A 17,838-nucleotide genomic window follows, 5' to 3' on the forward strand; every position below is an offset into this window, starting at 1 on the left:
GATGGTTCTAATCTCTCTCCCTCTCCCTTCCTCTTTCTGAAATCAATAAAAACATATTTAAAACAAAAACAAAATTTTAAAAAGCCACCAACTGACCTGAGTTTTATACTTATATTTCCTGTGTCAAAATGGAGGCCATTGCCCTAGCCGGTTTGGCTCAGTGGTTAGAGTGTCAGCCCACAAACTGAAGAGTCCCTGGTTCAGTTGCAGCCAAGGGCATGTACCTCTGTTGCAGGCTCAATCCCCGGCCCGTGGGGGCATGTACGGGAGGCAACTAATTGATGTGTCTCTCTCACATCAGTGTTTCTCTCTCTCTCCCCCCCTTCCACTCTCTCTGAAAAGCAATGGAAAAAATATCCTCAGGCAAGGATTAAAAAACAAAAACAAATGGAGGTCATTAATAATCACCACTCCTTTCCTTAGATATATAAATATATTTAAATGATAAATTTGTAGGCAAAGATTCGAATTTATTTAAGTATTAAATATATAATTGGCCAAAAGCTTATGCACTTTCCTGGGAAAAAGCCAACCGTCCATGAAAATTCCTTACTATGATTTTAGAAGCCAGCCTCTGAAATGAAGTGCTGCTCAATGAATGAATGCATTTCAGCAGCCGTATCTTAGATGCTGAGAGTACCTGTTTAGGGCATATAACACTAACAATTTTATTTGTTAACTAAAAAACATTTCCATTTGTTAATCTATTTTCTACTTAAAATGCACAGATAAGGAATTTATACACCAAGCACACGTGTAGAGTTCAGGGAAACAACTTTATTGGTGCTAGAACCCTGCTAACTCATCAGAGGCTCGCTATGTTCTCACAGGTATGTTCCCTCTCACAGCAGCCTGTTCCCCGTCCCTGGGACTCCCTCCCAACCCACTCCCTTGGATTTTCTGACTCACTACCTGTCTTCCTTCTAGAAGAAAGGGCCAGCTGTAGCACTAATAGGTCCTCTGGGACGTTCCCTGAGACACCTGTCTACTGCTCCTGGGCATCTGGCCAGGATCTCTCTAAAGCCAAAAGTTAAAAACTGGTCTAGAAAATACACAATGTCACATTGTCTGTACATTTCTAAAGCGAACTTTGTGACATCAGGCAAAGGCAAAGGGGAAGGGAGGGAAGTAATCTGGCTTTGAGTCAGGCTGACCCAGGTTCAAATTTCAGTTCTCCCCCTTCATGCCTGTGTTTAACCTTGGGCAAAGGACTGGATGTCCCTGGGCCTCCGCCTCCTCATCTGTGAAATGGGAATAACAATAAGAATCAGAGTAAGACTAAATGTATTCAGCCATCTGTAGGTGCTCAATGAAGCAGCTTCCACGCTCACTACCCCCGTCCCTCCAGAGTGCCAAGCTCTATAACTTAAAGAATCAAAGGAGAAATGCAACGATGACTAGAGGCTTAGAAAATAAGATCTAGGGGAACAGGTGAATGTAAATATGTGGAAAAGAAGCATTTAGTCTGGACAGAGGGCAATAAATGTTGCTGGCTACCATTTATAAGCACCTACTACCTCGCTTGGCATTTAATATAGTTCTGTTCAGACCACAGAACAGCCCTGTGAGGAACGTATGATTATGGCCCCCTATAATCGGAGATTTCATAATTTGCCCAAGATCATCCAGCTAAACGGAGAAGTGGAGATTCAGACTCAGGTTTGATGCTTTGCAGTAGCTTAAGATTCTCCTCCGGTCAGTGGAGGCAGCTCAGGGAGCTGGACTTAGAGAGGAGCAGGAGGGAGACAGGAAGGTGGCCGGCAGCCACCGGAGGGGGGCAGGCAGGGCCGGAGACAAATGCAAAACCTCTGACGGGGGCTCGGCAGAAAGGGAGTCCCCCAGCGGCAGGGGCCCTGGGCGTGGGCTTGCCTGGAGGCAGGAAACTATCTCCCTGGGGGACAGGGGCTCCTGAACACCAGGTGGGGCCTGACCTCCTGGGGGCCACACAGGGGACCTGAGCACCCTGCCCCTCCTCCCTGAGGGCGGCACACAGTGGAGCGCACGCCTCCACTTTTTCCTATATATTCTGTTATCGTTGCAGACATTCACTTTGCCTCACTCTGGCCATTCCCTAGACAGAGTTTACATAAAACTAAATAAAAATATTAAAATGTACAAATGACATTTTTTAAGTCTTAATCTCACACTCTCTCCCTTTTCTAACTCACAGAAGCCGCTTGCTAACCCCTATAGTTCTGACAAGGTCCTTGGGGTTTTCCGCCTCTTCGAGCCATCTGGGGTGCCGGGCTAGGAGGGTACCAAGAGCTGGCAGGGCTTTGGCCCCTCTGCTAATGCTGGGTAGCAGCCAGGCTCTTGCTTTCGTGCCCTGACTCTTCACATTGCTGAGGAGCAGTGGTCGGAGCTGAGTCGCGTGTCTACCGCCTGTTTCCTGCGTGGAGCTGCACTGTTCTTTCCCACGTGGATAATTCTGAGGCGGGCAAAGCAGAGTTCTCTCCCCCTTGCTTTTTTCTCTCTTGTGGAGACATGAGAAAGGTCAGCTCAATGGACTCAGAGCCTGTGTCCTGACTCTCACAGAGACCTGCAGGTCACCATTTCAAGCCATACTTTTTTTTTGAAGGACAGTCCCAAGAGCTCACTAAAACTTGCATTTGGATTTAACTTGGATTGAGAACCTTACGTTTAGCCCATGTTTCTAGACTCTGCACCTGATTTTGAACCACTGGCCTCAAATTGACTTCTAACACTGACATGCCCTCTGAGTGAACCTAAGCAAACAACACCAGCCCCACATCGCCCTCCCCTGAAGATAACATGGAAAAACAAAGCCACACTGAGAAAGGAGGGGCCATGGTTTGATACTGTCCAGCAACTGTCTCTTGGCCTCAGAATACAGCCACTTCCCGAAGTTCCAGCCCTTGGCTGTGGTAGGCTCTGAGCAAGTGAATTCCTCTGCTGAAACTTGCACACAATAAGGAGATGGTGTCGCCAATGGCCAGGGAAGTCAGAGGTCCTGATCCATCCAGAGACAAGGTGAACAGGCAGGCTGGGGGAGGAAGTGGGAAACCAGCCGCTTAGGTCGGGAGTGCACTATCACTGAATGCAGTGTGTTTGTAAGAAACCCTCGCAATTAAAGCATGTGCTGTATGTCTCTGACCCAGACAAGAGAGGCATCACATGCTTTAGAGGAACATGCACCAGTAGGGAAGTCAGGTCCCAAGAATTCAAATATTGAGAATGGCACACAGACCAAACAGGATGGATATGACACTTGGGACCTCACTGGCAAGGACATGTTAAAAAGTTGCCTTCAGCCCTGGCCAGGTAGCTCAGTTGGTTAGGGCATCGTCTTGATACACCAAGGTTGTGGGTTCGATCACCAGTCAGGGCACATACAAGCAACCAATGAATGCATGAATAAATGGAACAATAAATCGATGTTTCTCTTTCTCTCCCTCTTTCTCTCTTAAAAAAAAAAAAAAAAAAGTTGCTCTAAGTTATCTGCCTTGAAAAAAAGCAGGGTCAGGGCAGAGGAAAACAGACAAAGATACTGATTTTCAGTTGCTGGCTTCCCAGGGTCTTGCTCCCTTTAAGACAATGGATAATGGGGGAACCTGCAGGGCAGTCTGGGGCTTCCAGCTGACCCAGTCTCCCTCCACCTGCATTTCGAAGGCTTCTCACATATCTGGCGGGCAGGGCGGCACTTCCTCAGTCTCAGGTTTATGATCAGTGAATCTAAAGAGCTGCTTCTCCCACCTCCCACAAATGTTACACCTGGGTGACTGGAGAAGGCAACTCCAGGTGAGGGTACAGCGGGGCTGTTCTCACTATGTAAGTTTAGCTTGTGTGTCCTTTGACATGAGCTCAGCTCTTTTCTCTGAGGGAGCTACCCTATCCTCCCCTGCTGGCAGCTGAATTTCTAGAAGATTACTGAAGGAGGGGTTTGGTTTGAGGGTCTCTAAACTAATACTATTCCTGTGCCTGGCAGAGCCCTGTGTCCAGGTCAGAATAGCATGGAGGCAGCAGGGTGCTGGTAGATCAGTTTTCTGGAAGGAAAAACAACATTTATTCATAGCATTTGCCAAATCCTGTGGTGTAAATACTTCCTCTATGACTGTATTAAATATTCCTGAAATACTTAACCACCAGCCATTAGGAGCTGGATCGGCACACCACTGCACCTAGAACTCCAGGGAGTGGTGTTCCCAAAAACATTGTTTTCTGGTGCTTTGAAGTATCACGACGATTCCAAAACCTTAGCTACTGAGTCAAAACCGGGCAGAGTCTTTCTGAAACTATCCTTACTTCACCTCACCCCCACCAAGAGCTGAGGCTCTCACTTCAGTCCTTGAAAAATACATTTTAAAATGGCAAATTTTTATCTCTTTTCCAGACATTTTGAGCATCAAAAGTTAAAACCTGGTGAGAAATTTCAAGTAGAAAGAATATAAGAGCTCTCAGGAACGAGTCTATACAATATGCTACAGGAGTTATGATGGCCTCTAGCCAGAGGCTGACCGGAGATTCTGTATCTGGTGTCATGTCTTAACCACCAGGGGACTGAACAGTGGCAGGAGATGCATGGCTGAGCAATGGGAAGAAAGTTTTAAGGAAGCATTTAGGACGTCACATATCTTTAAGAAGCACTAATAGCAGGTTCCTTACCTCCAGTATCTTGGTTCCAAATCTTCACCTTGCAGTCATGTGATGAGGTAGCGATTACAGGCATCAAGGCCAACGCTCTTGGGAGAAAGACACAGGATGCAACAGTCTGGAGATGCCCCTTATACTCACATATCCTGTCCCGCGTCTGTCTTAGGTCCCACAACTGCGGAGTAATAACACAGGTTAGTTCCTACTACATATTTCTCCAGTGTCATTCATTGGTATCTACTGCCCCTCCATCCCATGACCCCCCTGTTCCCTTCACTTACCTACTTACGTAGCAACCCCTTATCTTTGGCCATGCCACCCACTCAGCCACCCATCCATCCACTCAGTGATTACTTTAAGCATCAACTATGTCTCAAACAACCCGGGTTAAGGATGTGCCGGAAGGGTTGTTGCCTTCCTCATTAAAGCCTGGTTAGGGAAGTGAAACTCCAACTTCTATAGCATGAGGCAGGATGAGGTTACCTACTTTCTATGACAACTCAACAGCTAAGCTACCTTATATGAGCCTCTTGGTATCTGGGGGTCCTGTGGGGACCCCATAGTTAGGAGCACCTCTCATAAGTACATAGAGGCACAGATCTTCTGGTTTAATGCGTAGTCATTAACACTGGTATATGAAGACTAGAGTCTAAAACAAGGGAGGCTTGCCTGGCTGGGCGTCGCTCAGCGGTTGAGCATCGACCTAGGCTCCAGGAGATCGCAGTCTGATTCCCAGTCAGGGCACATGCCCGGGTTGTGGGCTCAATTCCCTGTCGGGGGCGTGCAGGAGGCAGCCGATCAATGACTCTCTCATCATTGACTTTTCTCTCTTCCTCCCTCCCCCTCCCTCTCTCTGAAATCAATAAAGATACTAAAAAAAGAAAACAAGGGAGGCTCTTGTCAGTCCCACTCTTGCTGACACAGATCATACCGCACCCAGAGGATAAAGTTCAGGTAGAGAGCAAACTGAATTGTATCCAAAACATAAGGAAATCGCTGGACACCATGCATTCTAAGGAACCATCACAGGAGCTGGAAATGCTTAGCTTGGAGAAGCGATGCTACATCAACAGCCTGGGATTTAAAACCTTGACCCAACACTTACTAGAGGTGTGGTCTTGTACAAGAAATTTCAACTTGCCATGTCTCTATTTCCTCATCTGTAAAATGGGAATTATAATAGTACTTAACGCAAGTGGTTGTTTTAAGGATTAAATGAGATAATACATGCAATGTGCTCAGCCCAGTGCCTAGCACGTAGGAAGTGCTTGATAAAATAGGAGCTGTAATTGTTCTATTTGGATACTAGTTAACCCTTTAACTGATATTCTACAATTAGGAATCCAAGGTACTTTGGAGGAGCCTATCCTGAAATTAGTTGCAAGGAAAGCTATATGGTTAAGGGATGGGATGGGCCCTTGACTGACACTGGGGCTCCAAACTTCCTAAAGATCTTGAAGCTCCTTTACTGTGACCACCTGTACAATGAGAAACACTTGGTTCTTCAAATACTCCTTCCCCTTTCTAAGCTCTTCTGGGAAGACTGACCAGCAGGCTGGTTCCAGGAGATCGCCTTCCTATCTTGACGTTCACTCCATTGCTCTTTCCTAGGCCAATTCAGAAAGCCCTGGGCTAATGGGCGCTTCTTGAAAGAAGCACGTGGAATGCAAAGGGTCACTTACAGTCTGCACTCGGAATAGGCTTGAGCCATTAGCAGACCGCTGCATAGCCCAGTGCGGGCACGAGGCCAGAGTAAGTCATTTGCTCATCAGGACCTGGCGCCTGGGCCCCACATGCCCCTCACCGTGGCCTCACAGCCTTCTCCTCCAAAGCCGTTGCTGCAGGAGATACACCTGTGCCCATCCTCGCTGACCTCGCAGTATGTCTGAATATGTTGCTTTGTAGGAAATATATGAGCCACCTGAAGCCCCCGACTGTCCCATAACCTGAAAGAAATTATAGCAAAAATGAGTTTGTAGTAAGTGCGTCTGAAATACATCTGTAATCGGCTGTGAACATAAGAGTCTTGGCTCTTTGCTGCTTCGGCCAGTCAGAATGGAGTCATGACACCGAAAAGTAGCAGCCTGAGCCAGATCAACCTCAGAGACTCCAAGCTGGCAGGAAATAACGAAATGACATCTGAGTTCTTTCTATTTTGAGATCTAGTTCATAGAAATTTAGACCAAGTACCTTAATTGTACAAGTTAATTTGTTAATTTGGTCTTGGGGGATACTACTTTCAACAGACAAGGGGATATTTCTGTGCCTGTGATTTAAATTTTTTTTAAATATATTTTTATTGATTTCAGAGAGAGGAAGGGAGAGGGAGAGAGAGAGATAGAAACATCAATGATGAGAGTCATTGATCCGCTGCCTCCTGCACGCCCCCTGCTGGGGATCGAGCCCGAAACCCCAGGTATGTGCCTGAGGGGGAATTGAACTGTGATCTCCTGAATCATAGTTCAATGCTCAACCACTAAGCCACGCCAGCTGGGCTAAATTTTATTTTAAAAGCTACTTACGAACAATCATCTTTCCAGATTCAGAAACAAAAGATTTACAGGCTTGGTCAACCTGGGCCATGGGGTTCACTGGGGAGTATTTTATTTTACCTCTTGTCTCATTCCTACCATTTTCTGAGTAGAATCTCTTCTGAAATCCAAAGTTTCTAGTCATGCTCTCTAGTCTAGGAACAGTTTACTTCATTTGACTCCCCTGGTGGTGATTCTGACCCTGCTTTCCCCAGGAGGGCTTCACCTGAGGGCTGGGTGATTGAGAATCTTAGGTACCGAGCAGGGGGAGCAAGTAGAGCCGGGCAGTTTGAAGGGGTGGAAGGAGCAAGTGACTGGTCGTGAGTTAACCTGCACGTTCCCACAGCTCATACGGCCAGGCTGGCAGAATCAGCTGCTTTGAAACCAGTCAGAACAGGGGTTTTTCCTGGCCTGACTGGCATTTACCCTCTATCCAGACGACTCCATGGGGCCAGATCAGAGAGGCCCCAGCACCAGCGAGGGGCAGAGGGGCAGAGGCCCTGGGAAGAGCACAGCAATGTAGAAGAGCAGAGTGGGAACGGACTGGTGTAAGCATGGAAGCCACAAACCTTCACCAGAAACACCTTCACTGCTGCTCAGTGAGCCCACCTGATGGTTTTATCTTCAGAAGTCTGTAGTACATATGGTTCTCTGGGGACCCAACATAGGTGGGTGACCTGGAAGAAGCATAATTTTCAAAATGTCTCTATACCAAGTCATTCCTCTGCTGGAATTCCTGTAAACTGTGCTAAGTAGCATCTCTGCACCACTTCTCAAGGATGCTGAACTAGGAAATTTGACGTGGAGGAAGGGATTTCATGTCTTGCAGATACCCACCAGTCCTGCTCTCCTTGCATCTCCTAGGTTATCAGCACCAGTGGTAGCAGCTGGCCAGCTGAGTACCCACATGCATGCAGCATTCAGAATGCCTCAACCCCCAGCACATGGGACAGAACTGCCGGCCCGTGGCAGCCAGGCGAGCAGCCCCTGTTCTAAAGCGGGGCCACTGAAACCCTGGCCTAGGTCCCAGAGGGTTCAGGAAGTGTCCTCTCTCTTTATCCCTGCAGCCCATGGTGGACAGGCATGAAAGACATTTCACAACGACCCAAGGTAACAGAATTTCCTTTTTTTCTAGAAACCTCCACAAATATGAAAACATAGGGCAAGCACATCTTGCCATTGACCGTTGTCTTCAAAACTGGAAAAGGTAACTGCAATTGACATTTGATGACCACTAAAGGAACGTCTACCATGTCGGGTGATAGAATTCTCCCCGTTTTATAAATGAAGACACTGAGACGCTAAGTAAGTTTCTTGGAATAACACAGCTATGAAGTGCTGGACTGATGGTGTGAACCCAGGTATGACTGACCCCAAAGGCTGTTTATATACCAGTCTGCTGCCAGAAAACACTGGTATCCATAAACAGAGCAAATTACACAGAAAGCAAAGTAATACTTATTTCTCTGCATAATGTCACATACACCGAACACAGAGCAGAAGCTGTGAGCCCCTGGAGAACAGAGACTGTCCTCAGTCACTAACCCTGTTCTAAACACAGTGTGTGGCCCACAGAAGAAATAAAATGACTGTGTTTTGAAGGAATAAGTGAGGACACCATTTTAGATTCCAATATAAACTAGTGGAATTGTTCTCTGGGGCAGAAACCCTTGAGAGATGATCTACTCCAATGACCCTGAGAGGCTGGGGTTTGACAGAGAGGTAGGGGTGAGCAGTAATGAGGACCCAAGCCCCGAATGGCTGGTTGTGGGTCCCCTATTCTGTCACCCAGGCCCTTTTCCTCACCCCACCCTCCCTTCTGCTGCTTGCTCCATTGCAGTCTGAGTTCATACCAGGTTCCTGGAGACTGAGGCTCTCTCCACACACTGTCCAGTCCCCACATCCCACAGAAGGAGGGTGTTGTCCCGAGAGCCCGTGCACAGCTGTGACGAGTCTGTGGAAACAATGGCAAGAAGATGGTCCATGAGACAGACTTGGAACAGGGCTTTCCAGAAAGTACAGAGGCACTGGGAAGAGCTCTGCTTTATTTACCTGGACTCACAGCCAACCCGGTGACCACCATGGCGTGGCCCGAGAACTGCTGCCGTGGTTGTGAGGAGCTGTGCAAGTCCCACATCAGGACCATCCTGTCCCGGGAGGCACTGAAGAACTGGTTTGATTGGTGGATACAGGCTATCTGCTCAAGAAAGAAAGCTCTGGTGTGCTTGTTTGATTGGACTTTAAAGTTGGAAAGAGACCTGGGGATAAGTGTGTTAGAGCTTGATGTTCTCTCTCAGTCTGGTTCAAAATGCACGGTATCTGGCAGGTAAACATCTGATTCTGTGCCATGGGATTGTGGCTGATGCTGAGTTCCATTATGATAGCATCCTGATTTCTGGTCCATTTAGGTGGACTTCTGAGAGGGGAGTTAAAGAAATTGGCATTCTATATCATTTTTTGCTGTAAACTCACTCTCCTCTGTAAAGCTGTTTAACAAATTAATTTTTATTTAACTATTGTCGTGTTTTTAAAAATTTCCCCAACTAGACTAGAAGATTCCTAAGCCTAGAGATTGTCATTTTTTAACTATAACAAATACACAGTAAAGCTTCAATGCATGGCCCTGTTGAGTTAGGATTGGTCAGGGAGAGTTACTCTCTGTTTACCACCTGAGCTATTAAGGGCTTAATAACAAAAGAAAAATTATGCTGCATGTACCTGTACCAAGGGCTACATGAATGGTTTGCGCTGCTTTTCCGGGGGCTGGACGCCACAGCGTCGAATATAAATGCATTTTCCTTTAAGGCTGGTATCCAACCACCCCCCACCTAGAGCTGTGTGGCACCCCTTCATTCAGTTTCACATTCCCTCCATGAGAGTCATCTGACGGTTTTACCTTGGTGATTTCACGTTCATGTCCCCTGAACCTTTTCACCACGTTTCCAGTTTTCCAGTTATAGGCCACGACTGTCTGCAGAGAGTCGTTTGGATATTTTAGTTTAACTGAAACAACAGCCTCTACTTCACCCTCTACCTAATTTCTCCCTCTCTGTCAAGGGACTTGCATCAAGCACTAGGGTTCTATTGTGTCCCTCCTCACAGCCCCCTACTTTGAGTTTCTGTCTTTCCTCCTGATCGGTCCTGTCTCCCCCCAGCTCCTGGGCTGCCCCTCTGAGCCTTACTGATGGGTTCGGGATAACACACCCTAAGGGGAATTGATTCAGGCTGAGGTTCTGGTTGTGGATGCTGAAGGAGAATTCCACATGCGATTCGATTTTTCCCCTAACTGTATTATATTTTTATTTTAGTTTTTTAAATGTATCATCTTCTTAATCATTTGTACGTTCATTAGTATTAAGTATTTTCCCATTATTGTGAAACAAACTGTCCCTTTTTTAATTTCAAAAAACCTCATTCATATCCCACCTGCCAGAGAGAATCATTGTTAAAATTTTCTCTCCATCTTTTTTCCAAGTATATACTTTAATATTTTGTTGTAAGCATTTCTCCCCCTAAACAGGATTTCAAAAGCATTCTCTGGCCCAGTCCCTGTAGTTCATGGCTAGAGAGTAAGGAGCATGTCAGCACTTGACCTAAATCCCAGTTTTGTAATCTGCAAAATGGAGATGTTAATCCTTGCCCTTCTATCCCCCACACGTGAGGCTCATATAAATAAAATGTCACATGTCCAAGATGATATAAACTTTAAGATAATATACTACCTATTAAATTATGCTTTATTATCAATTTTCAAGTGCATACTGATTTCAGAGGTGTTAAAATGTGAAAACGTGTGTATTTGAAAGTCTGAGAAATACAGCATGAAATGGAATTTGAAGATTCTAAAAGGCTATTGAAAATGAGAAGCATTATTTACCACAAAAGAATCAACATTTTTGCTACCAATATCCTAGCCGTAAGTGCTATGATAGATCCAAGCAGGGGGGAGAGAAAGCAACCAGATTCAAAGTGACAGTGGGAGGAATCACAACACACACAACGTGGAGACTTGGGCAAAAGAGCAACATAAAAGAAGAGACTAGAAGCCTCCTTTTGCTGACAAGTAACTCCTGTGTCTGTGTGTAGTGTGAAAATGGATTGGCTGGAATAATGACACTTATCATTTATAAGGAGCATGTGGCTGGTATGGTGCTAAGGATCTGACCATTTAATCCTCACAACTGTCCTGTGAGGTTGGCATTTTTATCCCCATTTACTAGATAAAGAGACTGACGCTCGAGAAAATTAAAAGACTTGCTCAAAGTAATAGGAAGTGGCAGAGAAGGGATTTAAACCCAGTCTTTCTAATTCCAAAAGTACATTTTTACACTCCCCGGCACTGCTGCCGAAATGAAAAACCAGAGCTGGTTCCCAAACATCCCCCCTTCTCGGCACTAACTCAGTTCCCTGGGAAGCACTGCAAATCCCACCTTATCTTTTCCTCCGGAGACACAAAGGTCTGAGTTCAGAGCAGCAACAACAGAGACGGTATCCACGTGAGCTGGGCTATACTCGTGACAAGCCGCAGTTTGAATTCTCTCGTCCGTAACTGCATCGGGCCTGCCCAGGAGAGGACAGCGAATGAGAGACCCCGTGACACGGGCGAGCACGTGGAGCGAGGGGACGGAGAGTGTGAGCGAAGGTGGCATTCCGGCCAGGCGGGGGGAGGAAGGTGGGAAGGAGGGCCACTGGCGCGGCCACGGCGGTGGCATTAACACTGCACATGCTCAGAAGACTGAATCTGATAAAGGGGAATCCTGAGGCCAAGAATCCAGGAGTCATTACTCTCTCTAGAGAGTATTCCAAAGATGTAGGGCGCCTTTCTGTGTGGCTGCAGGCACTGGCTACCAAGCTGTTTCTTAACCAAAAGAAAACAGAACAAACCGACAGTTCAGGGAAGGTCGTCTATACTTGCTCTGGGCCTTCCCTTTCTTCAGTGGAGAAGTCTAATGGGCATGGTAAAACTTGGGATCCCAGGGCAGGACTGTTGTACCTGTATCTGTAAGTGGTTTGTTTGAGTTTGCTTTGCAGTGTCCCCATCATGGCCCAGGACCTACACAAAATCTTCTGAGGAGGAGCCCGTTTCAGATGGCACCTGAGGAGCAGCATCCCTTGTGGCCGCTGGAAGTAGTGTTCCCTGTTCAGTAAAAAGAACACATTGTTAGGCACAATGATGAGAGCATGATGTGGAGGTTCAGAACGAGCCACCCCAAGATGTGCTTCTATGGTATGTGGATTGTTTTGAGCTAAAGGAAATTTTAGCTTTAGGCTCAAGAAAAATTTTTGCACCCCCCCAAACTACCTAGAACTTGAATTAGAAGCCTTGCCCATAATAGGGTATTATCAGCAATAACCTTTTTGACCCACTTATATGTCAGGGCGAACTTTTATTTACTATACATCTGCTCTTCTTATCACCCTGCAATGACCCTTTGAAGCCCCCAAGGTGTATTACCTCACCTCTAGCTCAGGATGTCTTATATACCTGGTCCCCCTTTCTATCTCTGAACCTCTTGTGAATGTGGGGTCTCTGACTCTCTCATGTATGCAGGTTCCCATAAATATGTATGTATTACACCTGTTTATTTTCTCTTACTAATCTGCATCATGTCTATTTGATTATGAGACCAACTAGAAGAACGTTGAGAGTAGAGGAAAGTTTGTTTCTCCCCCAGAATGGTAATGTAAAAACATATTCTCTTTTTGAAAAAGACTAATTAATTGTATGCTTCTGCTTTTCCTCCTTTCCCTGCCTCACTCATTGCCCTGGAAAGAAACCCTACAATAAAGCATTAACAGACAAAAACAAAACAAAACTAATGCAAAAGCTCTTTGGCATTCCCAGTAATTTTTAAGAATGAAAGGGAGCCTGAGGCCAAAAAGTTTGAGAACCACTGCCTGGATGGTGTGGCTCAGTGGTTGAGTGTCGATCCATGAACCAGGAGGTCACAGTTGGACGCCCCATCTGGGCACATGTTCAGGCTTGATCCCAAGTAGGGGGCGTGCAGGAGGCAGCTGATCGGTGATGTTTCTCTCTCATTGATGTTTTTATTTCTCTATCCCTCTCCCTTCTTCTCTCTCTAAAAATCAATAAAAACATTTTTTTTAAAGTTTGAGAACCACTGACCTAGAACTTAAATAATGTCAATAATGGATGATAAACTATATTAGAATAAAAAATTACAAAATGTTTTCCAGATTTACTTGTAAGGTCCCCAACAACTAACAAGGCTAGAACTAAAGAGAAAGACAGAGGCTCATCCATACACTCATTCAGGAATCACCTCCTAAGCACCTAGTTTGTGTAGGTCCTATACGGTTAAACAGAGAGAAACGAGAAGATGTGGCCACTGTGGACATCTGTTGGGACATCTGTTGTGACTAGGGGTTAATCTCAGCTACTCTGCTGTCCTCTGCAACTAGTTGTTCCCTGAGACACCAGAGGGTAAAGAGAAGTAACTGGGGAGGTGGGAGTCCCCAGGCCCCATCTCTTCTGGGGTTCTGCTTTAAGAAGTTCTAGGAGATGAGTTCCTTATGGACACAACAAGCCTAGTTCTAGGAAGAAGAGTCTACATGGAGACAGCAGCTAAAACATACCAAGTATTCTCAACCATCTCATTATCATTAACAAATAGAGTTTTCCAGAAGAATTTTAGCCTACATTTTGAGAAGCTGCCAGAATTGACCTCCTGAAAAGTGTTGGTAACCTGTATAGAAACACAATGCAGTCGAAAGAACAGTGTGTGTGGCATTAAGAGCCCTGGGCTCCAGCCCCAGCTCTGCCTCCTCTCACTGTGTGTCCTTGGGTTCCTCCATTCCCCACTCTACTCCTCAGCCTCGCCATCTATAAAATGTGACATCCGATTAAATGAGTTTTAGAAGACTATGTGCTCCCTAAGAGGAAGGACTCTGTCTGATTCATCTTTGTACCTTAAGTGGCTTACACAGTGTGATAAAACATTTGTGAAGTAGTGAATAGAAGGCCCCTTCCAGTTCAGACATTCTAGAGTTTATAATAAACAGGAGATATGCTGACAGGAAAAATTCCAGCATAGCTTGCAAAAAGCTTGGGATGTTGTATTGTTTGTAGACTGATGGAGGTTGCAGGGTGTCCTATCTGCAAGCCTAACCCATTTTTCAACATTGTCATCCAACTAAGGACAGATGCCATTCACAGATCTAGGTCACTGGAAACTGCAGGTGCTATAAATGGACTGGCTCTGCTTAAAACTGATTAGATTCTTAGCTGGTATCTTCCAGAGAGCCATACTTCCCACCTGAAGAGTATTCATGGAACATTCTAGGGAAAAAGACAACTTTTAGAATTACTTACCCTAAACCAATAGGATCTTCTTGGTGAACTGCGGTATTCAATGCTTTGTAATGTTTATCCTTTGGAAAATACTTCAGGCAGCCACTTCCTAATCTCTGTAATCAGTGAAAAGATGCTTAAATTAATCTCTTCTCTGTCTAAGCATATGTTTGCACTGAAAGGATATTTATGAGGTAAATTAAGGACCTTGTTAATTAAAGAGATTGTTAGGTATAGTTTTCCCTCACAAAGAGATCTTACAAAATTCCAAGATTTTTATGGAAAGTATATCATAATGTTAATTATATCTCTATTTAAGTATGCAAAATAGCATATATTTAAATGCATCATTAAACATTTTCATTTTACTCATAGTACTTCTGTTCATCAAAATTTTCAGGGGTGACTGCTTACTTCAGAGTTTACTGTGTTGGTGAGAAAGGCAATTTCTCCCGTTTAAAATAATACTTTAATAAATAAGAATCACAGAACTTCAGATGAAAGAGCTTTTCAAAATCACATTAAAATCCTTTATTTAAAGATCTGGAGAATGAGGACAGAAACATTATCTACTCAAAGTTATAACTAGGTGGACCCCTTGACTTCTAGCCCAGAATTTCCGCAATAGACACCCACAAAGAAAACAGCGTTATTGCATTTCAACAACTCTATTCTAAGGATTCAAATAAATAAATTCTAACTATCGATTAACAGTATAGCTTATTCTAAGCATTAAGAGCAGCACAAAATAGAACAACATCTGACTGAGTGCATTGGCATCGTTTTTAGGGCTAGGTCTGAATATAGTTCTACTATGGCCTTGGGCAACTTGAACCTCTGTAAGTCTCAGTTTCCTATGTGTAAAATGGGATAATAACGCTATAATTGAGCTTCTGTGAAGATTAAAAATAGCACTTAAGATGTGCCAAGGGCTATTTTAAGTGCTTTATACTTATTAACTCATTTAATCTATTCCATGAGCCTCTGGAATAGTAACTCTCCTCATTTTGCAGATGAGAAAAGTGAAGCACAGAGATGTTAAATAACTTGCCCAAGTTTACAAATAAGTTGCAAATAAGTGGCAGAGCTGAAACTTGAATCCAGGTAGTCTGGCTCCAGAGGCTTTGCTCTTGACTGGCCTACTATACTGCACCTCTACAAAAGACAGGGCATATAAAGCTCTCAACTCAACCTGGCAAACTGTTGATAGTAAATGATGGCTACTAACGTGATTGATAGCAATACTGAAAGTGGAAATTTCCCCTTTATTACTACTGCTCTTAATACACATATATCGAACATACATAAATATACTCTGAGAACAGATACAAATGGATATATGAGTCTGGAGGATTTTAAACTGAAGTCAATTTTGTCCTCTGACCAGAGTGGGTTGATCACACTAAGGCTAAGAATTTATTACATTATATAACAAGGCAATTTAAAATCTCAAAAACAAAGTGTATGTACTTGGATAATGTCCATGTTGTAATTTATTATGAGTTGACTAATCTAAGAAATGAAAATAGTATTCAGTTATCTTCCACTGTTTATATTGTGAACATGTAATATACTTGAGAGAAGGGACAGTGTCTTGTTCATTTAAGCATAGCCTGGAAGAATGGATGCAAGGCAACCATATCTGATGAATGAATGAATGAATGAATGAATGAATGAATGAATGAATGAATGAATGAATGGCATACTAAGGTGAAAAGTCTGTTTGGCAAGAAGCTTTCTAAGGATCCAACAATATAAGGGTCCTTTAAAATTCCCCAACAGCAAATCTTTCAGGGAGCAGTTACCTTGCCCTATCCAATCTCAGGCCCGGAAAAGATGGCAAGAACTTAGGAAAGCCATAAACTCAGTTATGGCTCTGGATGTCCTTGTTGGTTCCTGATGGAACTGAGCCTAAATCTGAGTCCCAGGATCCATTTCTGCCCCAATTTGCTTTCCAAAGACCCTGAGATACCCAATGGTCACCCTAAACAACTCAGAGAATTCTTTTAGCTCTCTAGTGCCATAGTCCTCGATACACTGCAGCATATATCCAATTATTATTTTCCATGAAGAAACCAGGACTCTGAGAGGGTAGAGTCTTGCTAAAGGATCACAGGGGAGAGCCAGACCTCATTTCCCTCAACTGTTGGTCCATTGTTTATGTAAATACTGACTTCACCCCCCCCCCCCCCCCACACACACACCCTTATCTCCCTCTGCACACATCTAACCTACACTCTGGGAGACCAAGGCATGTAAACCAAAGCTCAAACACAAAATCACGGTAGAAGCACGTGGGAGTGATTCAACCCTCTAATAGTACAAACAGAGGAAACTGAGGCCCGGAGAATAAGAGGGTCTTGCCCAGACTAACGCAGGGAGTCAGCACTAGGCCAGAATCCCAAGGTTGCCCCAAGCTCTGAGGACAATCTGTGTGCAGTTTTTCCTTTCTGGCTCTTCAGATGACAAATGTCCTTCGACCAGTCCATGCACATGACCAAAGCTTACTTTTGATCTGTGCCTGAGGAGAAAGGGACCTGGAGACGACCGAGATGGAAATCTAACGCCAGCCAGACCCAAGCCCGACGCTCGGACTTGTCTCGGCCAGGTGGGCGTCTGCCGTCCGGAGAGCTCGAGGGCTCCCACTTTTCCGCCCGCCCGCTGAACCCCTTCCTCCCCACCTCGGGCTCCATACCCATCGGGCCGCTGCCCAGCCGCGAGCTGAGGCCGGCAGGGGCGCCCAGCCGGAGGGCGTCTGCAACCTCCGCGTCCACCGCCTCCAGTGCCCCGCCCCTAGCAACGAGGCGCGCGTCGCTAGGGCGCGAGTTCGGACGAAAAGCCTCCGGCCCCCCTCTGCGGCTGTTAAACCGCGGTTCCGCTCGCCCGAGGTCTCCAGGGGCCCGGCCGAGAGCGCCCCGCCCGGCTTTCTTACTGTAACAGAGCGCAGGTGAGGCTCCCGAGAACGGGGCAGATGTGCCCAAGTCCACGCCGCCAGAGAACCTGTATAATGCAAGGAGAGCGGGTAGCCCCGTCAGAGTCACGGAGAAAACCCTTTATAAATGTCACCTTTTAAATTGTTATTCGTCCAGATAGAGGTGGTACTTTATTTCTTTGGAGTTTTCCCTGATTCCACCCAGGCAGAGATCCCTCCTTTAGACATTGTCCCAGGTCCCAAATTCCCCTACTTCTATCACTCTTTCTTTCATCAAACCTTTCCTGCCCACTACCATAGCAAAGAGATCCCTCAATACCTTCTTGAGATCCAATGGGAAGACAGTTCTGGAAACCAACAGCAGCTACAAGACAAAGTTTTTGCAGCTGCAGTGGCATTGCCTTCAAACTAGAGTCCATTCATACCTGTGTTCCTGGCACATAGCGCAGGAT

The 17,838-nt window shown here is 45.4% G+C and overlaps 1 protein-coding gene across 3 annotated transcripts; it reads right to left on the bottom strand.

Annotated features, from left to right (window-relative positions):
• Window positions 1–439: 439 nt before the first annotated feature.
• On the bottom strand, window positions 440–17,237 carry WDR31 (WD repeat domain 31). 3 transcript variants are annotated; one of them, XM_081152488.1, is made up of 11 exons: window positions 17,150–17,237; window positions 14,476–14,570; window positions 12,136–12,279; window positions 11,573–11,702; window positions 10,039–10,113; window positions 9,195–9,339; window positions 8,996–9,096; window positions 7,752–7,819; window positions 6,416–6,557; window positions 4,624–4,786; window positions 440–3,004 (listed from the first exon to the last, which is right to left on the bottom strand). In XM_081152488.1, exons 3-11 carry the CDS (start codon window positions 12,249–12,251, stop codon window positions 2,844–2,846), a joined length of 1,101 nt encoding a protein of 366 aa, XP_081008614.1. In that variant the 5' UTR covers window positions 12,252–12,279; window positions 14,476–14,570; window positions 17,150–17,237; the 3' UTR covers window positions 440–2,843. The 3 variants fall into 3 exon arrangements, with proteins under 3 accessions (XP_081008614.1, XP_081008615.1, XP_081008616.1); XM_081152490.1 differs by having other exon boundaries at window positions 759–3,004; window positions 4,624–4,700; XM_081152489.1 differs by lacking the exon at window positions 10,039–10,113.
• Between the last annotated feature and the right edge of the window lie 601 nt (window positions 17,238–17,838).

Source organism: Miniopterus schreibersii (genome assembly GCF_964146895.1).
Source record: "Miniopterus schreibersii genome assembly, chromosome: 11".
Lineage (NCBI taxonomy): Eukaryota > Metazoa > Chordata > Mammalia > Chiroptera > Miniopteridae > Miniopterus > Miniopterus schreibersii.

Bases quoted from the DNA above. Each gene is read 5' to 3' on its own strand.
- WDR31 (XM_081152488.1), bottom strand. From the start codon at position 12,251: ATGCTGCTCCTCAGGTGCCATCTGAAACGGGCTCCTCCTCAGAAGATT. The intron at 10,114-11,572 runs GTGGGATTTGCA...GACTCTCTGCAG, and splicing joins TCTCCGGAGGAAAAGATAAG to ACAGTCGTGGCCTATAACTG. The intron at 9,097-9,194 runs GTAAATAAAGCA...TTGTTTCCACAG, and splicing joins CGGGTTGGCTGTGAGTCCAG to ACTCGTCACAGCTGTGCACG.